This window comes from Syngnathoides biaculeatus, chromosome 9 (genome assembly GCF_019802595.1).
Source record: "Syngnathoides biaculeatus isolate LvHL_M chromosome 9, ASM1980259v1, whole genome shotgun sequence".
Lineage (NCBI taxonomy): Eukaryota > Metazoa > Chordata > Actinopteri > Syngnathiformes > Syngnathidae > Syngnathoides > Syngnathoides biaculeatus.
This window is the reverse complement of record NC_084648.1, coordinates 21,768,529-21,777,245: the sequence shown is the minus strand read 5'-3', so window position 1 is coordinate 21,777,245 and position 8,717 is coordinate 21,768,529. Positions and strand designations below refer to the sequence as shown.

At 49.6% G+C, this 8,717-nt stretch overlaps 2 protein-coding genes across 2 annotated transcripts; both read left to right on the top strand.

The window, feature by feature from the left end:
- Positions 1–235: 235 nt before the first annotated feature.
- Positions 236–1,855, top strand: LOC133505674 (protein PET117 homolog, mitochondrial). Its single transcript, XM_061828960.1, has 2 exons — positions 236–370; positions 1,697–1,855. Exons 1-2 carry the CDS (start codon positions 275–277, stop codon positions 1,853–1,855), a joined length of 255 nt encoding a protein of 84 aa, XP_061684944.1. The 5' UTR covers positions 236–274.
- Positions 1,856–1,911: 56 nt separating this feature from the next.
- Positions 1,912–8,502, top strand: kat14 (lysine acetyltransferase 14). The gene is made up of 10 exons (XM_061828938.1): positions 1,912–2,167; positions 3,188–3,309; positions 3,378–3,499; positions 3,571–3,743; positions 3,882–4,325; positions 4,434–4,972; positions 5,054–5,187; positions 7,314–7,489; positions 7,556–7,746; positions 8,269–8,502. The coding sequence occupies exons 1-10, from the start codon at positions 1,912–1,914 to the stop codon at positions 8,440–8,442; spliced, it is 2,331 nt and encodes a 776-aa protein (XP_061684922.1). The 3' UTR covers positions 8,443–8,502.
- Positions 8,503–8,717: the final 215 nt, after the last annotated feature.

Genomic DNA, 8,717 nt, shown 5'->3' with positions numbered 1-8,717 from the left:
ATGTGCCCTGCGATCCAATTTGCTGATGCCCACTTTAGGGTGTATCCCGGCTCTCGCCCAAGATCGCTGGGATAAATTACCGCATGTCGGCGATCCTCGTGAGGAGAAGCAGGACGGACGGTTTTTATTAGGGATCATACGTTTGGAAGAACACTAGGTGGGGGTAATGCACATAAACCTTTGTTGCGAACTCTCACAAAACAGCACAGGAAGAAGAAGAAGAAGAAGAACACGAAGGAAAGGAAAAAGAAGAAGAAAAAGAAATGATAACGTTATGTCTCGGACCTCTAAAGCGGTTCTGGGACTTTCTGTGCTTCTGACTGTGAGCACCGTGACTGCGGTCCATCTCAGGCAGGCCTGGGATAGACAGGTGAGCCCGACCGAGCCGAACCAGGAGGACGGACATGGCACTTAGCTTTGAGCGGCTCATGTCGAGCTAAGCTAGCTGTTTAGCAACGAGGTTCGTACTAGGTCAGGTTTGGAATAGATTAGCAAAAAATTTAAATAACAGTAAAATAGAACAAGTTTCCCTTCAAATATTTAATGGGTTTCCTACGTGTGGTTTTTTTTTTTTTTTTTTTTTTCGTCCAATGGTTCCTAAAAGATCCTCATACGAATTGCTGTTGTTGCTAACAATCCACTGAAAAATGTTTTTTGTTTTGGAATTGCCCACTTATGGAAATATATATAGGATTTGATTTGACTCGGTTTGGAACCAAAGTTTTACGTTTTACTTTAAACTCATTTTTTGGCGTCACTATGTTTCTGTGAGCAAAAAACATTTTTGACTAAATGGCATCTCCAGAAGTCTGTACACTAATCAATAGCCACTTTTGAAACAAACTACATTAGGTCCATTTTACATGCCACGATTGTTTACACAAAGCGATTTTATCAGCCTGATCGGAATCTGCAGATAATCGTCTTTTTTTTTCTTTTTTTTTTTTTTTTGCTTGTCGGTTTATCGGTTTCGATGTCATAATTTGCAGTCCCAATCAGCGACGTCGATGATTGGCTCCGAGAAAGACATTTACTCTGCGTCGCCGGTGTGAACGGTGGAAAGGAATACAAAAGCTAGTTTATTTTTAGATAGTAATTGTTTAAGTTTTTTTCGGAGTATTTGATGTTACTGCAAATATCTGACAACCAATAAAATTTATGAAAAAAACTGTGCAATGGGAGAGAGAAGACTGCGGAGACAAGACGCTTAAGGATCAGACTAAAAGACAAACTTACTCTTTCACGATTGCACTGTCAGACGACAGCAATAAAATCTTTGATTCAACATCCCGCTTTTTTCTTTTGTTTGTTTTAAACCATCATTGGGCTTTATCTGATCAACTCAAATGCGGCCAGATACGCTCGTTACCGTGGAGATGGCAACACGAGTGCGTGGCGCTGACTGTCTTATTAGAAGAAAATGGGGGGAAAGTGTGTTGGTGATCAGCAGTGCTCAGGGCAGGGGAGGGCGTCCGTCTAAGGCTTGCTTGAGGTATGGTCACGGACTTGTAATGCGATGCGCCTCGCAAGCAGGCAACAAATTGTTCTGTAGCCTAGCAACCCGGGGCATACCTTGCCTTTCACCCCAAGTCAACTGGGAAAGACTCCATTGCACAATAAGCATCTGTGGCATTAAGAAAGGATGAATGGGTTTGACTCAATTCAACTGGTCGCGGCCGGTCATGTGTGTGCGCAGCGTCTCCACGAAGGCGTCCTGAGAGATTTGGAGCGCGTGGAGCGGAAGAAGGAGAACCTCCGTCTTCTGGAGGAGAACAGAAAGTTGAGCGCTCACCTGGAAGAGGAGCGGCGGCAGAGGGAGGCGGAGCGCCGTCCTCCAGACCACGCCCCCCACTAACCCAAAGACGTTCACCTCACCTCGCAGTGCGGGTCTCCTCCCTTCCAGGCGAGGTCATGGACGGTGGCCGAGAGCTTGGCTGCGGCGAAGACGAGACGGCGTGCACCTCCGCTTCCGAGGGTCTGGAGGAGGGCGAGGTAGAGGGAGAGACGCTCCTGATCGTCGAGTCCGAGGACCAGGTCTCGTTGGACCTGTCGCATGATCAGAGCGGTGACTCCCTGGCCAGCGATGTCGGCGAGGAAGTGGACGCCATGTGGGCCTGTGACAACTTGGCCTTTTACTGCGAGCGCTGCCACAAGTGGATTCCAGCGAGTATGTGCGCCACTTTCTTTGTCTTTCAGTTGTCATTGAGGGATAGCTAGCACTAATTAGCCCTAGTTAGTTAACCTTGGGAAAACTTAACCTAAAAAAAAAAGAGGTTCACCGAAATTGCAGCCGTTTTAAAAAAAAAAAAAAAAAAATATTTCCTCACCTATGGAAGTTCCCTTGTTGTGATTGTGAAACGTGCGCGCAAATGTACGCAGTCCAACGTGCAGGCGTCCGTGTTATTTACGTTTCCGACTTTGCTGTCCACCGACACTTTGTCCCGACGTGTGCCAAGACTTTGCACCCATGAAGCTTAGCGTTGCCATTGGCAAGCAGCTCTAGACGCATTTCGTATCTACGATGTCTACGATCAAGGCATTTGACCGACTTCTGGGATTCGCATTCTTACTAACTTTCGAATTGTCTTAAAAGTAACAAGCTAGTTTTTAAAATGTAAGAAGGGGAAAGTACAGATACAATATATTTCCCACCTGTGTTTGTACATTTTAAATGCACAATTTTTAATTATCTTGTTTTTCTGACTATTTTTAGAGTAAGCTTTTAGCTGGGATGGGCAATAAGCATCTTAAAACCTCCTTTTTGAAGAATTGTTCCCTATTTGCTGAAGTGTTGCAGCACTCATTTTTCACTCGGACGTTTGTGCTCATAAGTCGAAGCCACCAAAAAAGATTAAAAAATGATGTCTTGATGATGCAGGAGATAGGCTGACATGGGAAAAAATGACACGCTGTGGCGACCCCTACTGGGACAAGCCGAAAGGAAAAGAAGATCTGTAAAAACTCGCATCACAAGGCGGGACTGTGTTCACAAAGGTCCACTTGCTTTTTGCTCACATAACGCACAAAACGCCATAGATGGACAACGGAAATTCGCCTAGTTTTTGTGGTCATCCGAAGCCCGTTTGAACACAAATGGTAACGGAGCCGGACCCAAACGATGAGCCCGATCTTGTGGGGGAACGCCGCAATGCTGGTGTGCCGCTAAAGTGTGGGTTTGTCACGCTAGCTCATCTCCGTGGCAACAAGCCCAGCTACCTGAAAGGCGACAACTTTTTCAAGTTTGTATGCCGCGACTGCTCCGAAGAAGGCAAGGAGACCTTCGAAAGGATGCGGCTCACCTGGCAGCAGGTTGTTGCACGATCACGTGACGGGCGGCGGCTGCGCGACAGCGGCTAACGTCCGTTTGTGTTTGGCAGGTGGTAATGCTGGCAATGTACAATCTCTCTCTGGAAGGGACCGGACGCCAAGGCTACTTCCGCTGGAAAGAGGATATCTGCGCCTTCATCAGCCGCCACTGGAACTTCCTCCTGGGATCCAGGTCACGTCCTGTCACTTTGTCTCACGCGACGACCGACCGGCGTGTCTCATGTCGTATTTGCGGCCCGGCAGAAAGAAGACGTCCACCTGGTGGAGCACGGTGGCGGGCTGCCTGTCGGTGGGGAGTCCCGCTTTCTTCCGATCGGGGGCGCAGGAGTTCAGCGAACCGGGATGGTGGAAGCTGGTCCACAACCGACCTCCCACCCTGCGCGCCCATGCTCACAAAGCTGTCACCAAGGTTAAAGGTGCGCGAGCGCACATTTTGCGGGCACCATCAATCGAGCCGCATGTCATCGAACAGACTTTTCATTGGAATTCATTTTATATGTTTTTTGTTTCTTTCTGGCTTTTATTCATAATTGATGATTGGCTCGGTGCGGCAGGTGCCGTGTTGAAGGCAGCGGCGGCAGAGTCTACTGTCATGGTGGAAGGTCTCCGGAAACGGGGCGGCAGCAAGAACCCGGTGGAGACGGCCATGCAGCTCAAAGAGAAGCGCTCTCGCACGCAGGAGGCCAAAGACATACGACGGGCTCAGAAGGAGGCGGGCTTCGCCGGCCGTAGCCCAGTTTCCACGCCCGTCAAAGCGGGCGGCGCCAACGGCGGGGGCGCTGGGCGGCGGCCGCCGGACGTGCTCCTGGAGAAAGGTGAGGTGGTGGACTTCTCCTCGCTCAGTTCTTCCGACAGGACGCCGCTGACCAGCCCCTCGCCGTCGCCCTCGCCCGACTTCTCGGCCCCCGGGACGCCGGCTTCCCACTCGGCCACGCCCAGCCTGCTGTCGGAGGCCGACCTTATCCCGGACGCCATGCCGCCCCAGGCGCTTTTTCACGGCGAGTTGCCTATCGCGGGATTGTGGGCCGCATTGCACCGCATTGGATATGATTCATTTAGTTGACTTTTGTTTGTTGTTTTTTTGTTTTTTTTGGGGGGGAATCCAGACGACGAGGAAATGGAGGGGGATGCTATGATCGACCCTGGGATGGAGCACACCCCTCCCCCCGCCACTGCACGCAAGAAACTCTGCCCGGCGCAGCATCACATCAAGCGGGAGGCGGACAGCGAGTACGACGAAGGACACCAGGGCGACTATGATGAAGCGGTAGGCTCGCAGCTTTCTTCCGCCGCCCACGAGGGCCCGGACCGGAAAAGGCCGGCTCGCTGCGACAAAAGCCACGGGGGCGGCACCCCTCAGATTCCTCGCCACGCCCCCATCAGCCTGTATGAGGAGCGGATGCTGCGGCGCCGCTTGGACGCGTGCACGCTAGCGTTAGCTGTCACGCCGCAGGCCTGCCGCCTCCGCCGCAAGCTCATGGTGCGCCAGGCCAAGCGGCAGCGAGGACTCCCCCTGCTGGACATAGACCGCGCACTCAGCCTGGTGGGAGGAGTCTACGGCGCACGACCAGCGGCAGGCCAGGAAGCGGGCGGCGGACAGTGCGGCGCCGGCAGCCGGGATCTGCGCGTGCTGGACCGCTTCCAGGTAACGGCGTGTAACAGCAAGTCCGGCGAGATTTCCGCTTAGTGTCCAGGTCTAAGGGCGACTTTTGACTCTTCCCCACAGGTGAGTTGTCCCGCTCGTCGCGGCTTCGCCCCACCTCAGCTTTCTTTCTCCTGCCGCTTGACGGGAGCGGACGGCGCTCTGGAGCAAAGTATCAAGAGCCCGTACACGTCACGCCTGCTCAAGCCTTACATCAGGTACACCAAAAAGTGTAAACGTATGACACAACTCCGTCAAGACACGCCGTGGACACTCGATAATGGCGGTTCTCAAACTATCAACGTCCAAGAGTACCTAAAAAAAAAAAAAAATAAAATTCTGAGCTTTCCATCCCAAACAACATTAAGATCCTGTAGCATTATTACAGGATTGTATTTCGAACATACCGTACACTGCTTTTCAATACTGGATTATTTATTCTCAACATTTCAAGAAATGGTGGATGCCATCAAGTTCTGCAAAGCTTTTTGGATCGTGCAGGCCTGGGTCTAAAATAACCCTCGCTTGGGGCCAATTGTGGCGCCATTCCCGAGCGTCATCCGCCACACTCTGAGGAAATGTTTTCTGTCCTATTTTAGTGCAATAATTTTTCTCAGTTGTCCGTGTGTATGTGAACCGTGCGCACAAACGCACGTAACGTAAACGTCGGACTCGCGGGCGGGAATGTGAAGATTTGTAGCGGCGGGAGAGCGGCGACACCCAGGAATGTTCAAACTGTCGCTTGAGGGCCATTTGCAGCCCTTGGCATAGACAAGAAATAAAAGATCAGTGGCAAGGCAAGAGGAAAAAGTTGATCTTTCACGTCATAACATGGGATGTGCCGCCAATGTCAGCTTAGCACAGAATGTTCCTGTTTGATTCTGATCAGTGTTGTGATTCTGTTGCTGCTCAGTGTAGATGTGAAATATTTCTCATTGGACTGGCCACTCCCAAATGCTGAAAAGTCAGACTTTTTGCTTTATGATCTACATCTTTTTCCAATACACAGTACAAAGGGTTACCTCGTTCACGTCCCCAAAAATACGCGTATGTGGGAAAAAAAAAAAAAAATTCCATTAGTTATTCCTTTTTCAGAATGTTTTTTTTTTTTTTTTTAATGTAAATGTTTCATTTACAGTAATTTTTTTCATTTCTTAGGTTTTATGGCTGTTAAACCCTTAACCCCACACTTTACAAATTTCTCTGACGGGCATTAATATTTTCTCACATTTCTCTTATTTAAACTCTCGAAGTTCAAATCTTCATATTTAAAAAAAAAAAAAAAAAAAGTACACTAGTGTATTCTATAAACGTCGCTCCATTCGTTTTCTTGCGCTTTATCCAGGACCAGGTATAAGCGTTTTCCTATTAAAAGGAAAATATTGAAGTTTTTCGAAATAAATGTAATTTTCACGGCCAAGAAATGATTACGAGCGACCGGTGTGTATTTCTCACTTCCTCTGGCCGTGCTTCTTCCTCTCGGCGTCTTTTTCTGCTGAAGCGGCGTGGTGCCGTTGTCTTTTTAGCGAGAGCCAAACATCGCTGTCGGCGCTCTTTTCTCCTCCTGTGTAAGAATCGTCTCGTACGCAAGACACGGCACCATCCGTGATGTTTGAGAACTGTGATGATCGGGTCTCATTCATGTGTGGTGTGCTGAAGTTCAAGTGTCGAGTGATGAAATGTTAGGTCGTCCGTCGTGGTCGTCTCTCAACACTTCATCTTCCACGCTGCTTGCATGGAACGATTATGTAAATGAGGCAAGACGAAGGCGTTCTGTCCTGTCCGGGATTGAGTGACAGTGGTCTACCGTGCCTTGGCCAATCGGGACGCAGAACACAATACAATATGGATTCATAAGCCTGTTTTAAAAAAAAAAAAAAAAAACAACACCCCACCTGCATAAAATGAAGCGGGTTGTAGCCTGGGAACACTGCTTTCTCGTGGATTATTTTAGTCTTTCTACACTCCATTCACCAGGGATGTCCTGATCCGATCACGATTTTCAGTGGGTCACGATCAGGTGGAAAAAGATTCCTTTCTCCCGCTCCACACACACAGTACGGAAATGTACGCTGAAAACTTAGCGATTAGCCGTGTATCATTAACCTCGCCGCATCCAATCTGCTCACTGCCGGAGCGAGAGGAACGAGGGAAGCGTGCGGCGCAATACCAGCCAAAGTTCCGTGTTTGTCCCCGGTGTCGTATCCACGGCGACTGTGCACTCGCAACGATTGTGCGTGTTCGGGAACGTGCCTTTTGGGACACCTGCAGTCATTGCATCAGACACGCGGATTGTATCGTACGTCGCGTTGAGTTTTCACGTACGGACCGTCCGGTATAACAGGCGCGACTACGAGAGCCGTCCACTGAGGATGCGTCTGCTGGCCGAGATCCGAGCTCACCCCCACCGCCGGGAGCCCGGCTGGACCCCGGAGGCCGACGCCCCTTTGGACTACTGCTACGTGCGGCCCAATCACATCCCGTCTGTCAACGCCATGTGTCAACACAGCTTCTGGCCAGGTAGCGCGACGACGGCGTAACCGGCGGCAGCCGCGTCACTGATGTTTGCGGGGCGTCTCCCCTCAGGAGTAGACCTGTCCGAGTGCCTGCAATACCCCGATTTCAGCGTGGTGGTCCTGTACAAGAAGGTGGTGGTGGGCTTCGGCTTCATGGTGCCCGACGTCAAGTACAACGAGGCGTACGTCTCCTTCCTGCTTGTGCACCCCGAGTGGCGGCGAGCGGGCATCGGAACCTTCATGATCTATCACCTCATTCAGGTGAGCGTCCACGGGCGGGACTTCCTCGGGGACACCCCCCCCACCCCCGGGCCTGTACTGGCTTCTTGGTGGGTCTTATCAACTGCAACTCTTCCTCAACTAGGACCAAACCAAAGAAAGGTTTAATCCAGTTATGGTGGACCCTGCATATTTGCAGATTTACGGGGGAATCCACACAATCACCAACTTTTGAAAAAATTGAGTTTTTCCCCCTTTCAAATGAATGGAAAAAAAAAAAAACACATTTCTGCCAGCCCAATTTATTCGTCAATTCTGATGAGCGTCAATTATTTGTGAATTTTCGCTCCGGTCCGTAACCCCCCACAAATAGCGTCCAACGTGCAACTACTTTTTTTCTGAAAATATGCATCAGATTATTTTTTCCAAAAGTGTTTTTCTCCAATCTAACGGTGCAAAGCGAGCAGGTTCCACTTCATTCCCTGTTTTTGTCGCAGTCATTGGGGTAATAAGAATTTTGTTTGCCTCCCCCATCTTACGGCAAATTATCGGCGTCCGTTTCAGACGTGCATGGGCAAGGACGTGACGCTGCACGTGTCGGCCAGCAACCCCGCCATGTTGCTCTACCAGAAGTTCGGCTTCCAGGCCGAGGAGTACATCCTGGACTTTTATGACAAGTATTACACGCTGGACAGCGCCGAGTGTCGACACGCTTTCTTTCTGCGGCTGCGACGCTGACGAATCTTCAACTTTTTGTCGTGTGATCTGGTAAAGCATCAATAAATGCTCGTTTCTTTTTTTTTTTTGTGGGTTTTGGCCTTTAGTCGGGTTACCCAAAAGGGTTGCAAACAAGACTTTGCTAATGGATTTGGTTGCAATGAACAAGTAACATTGTTGAAATGATAATAATTGTACTCTTTCAACAACTCTCTCAAAGTAATTAGATTGGATGACTTTTCTTAATTTTGGATAACTGCATCTACAAAAACCCAGAATGGTTCCTCGAAAAATTT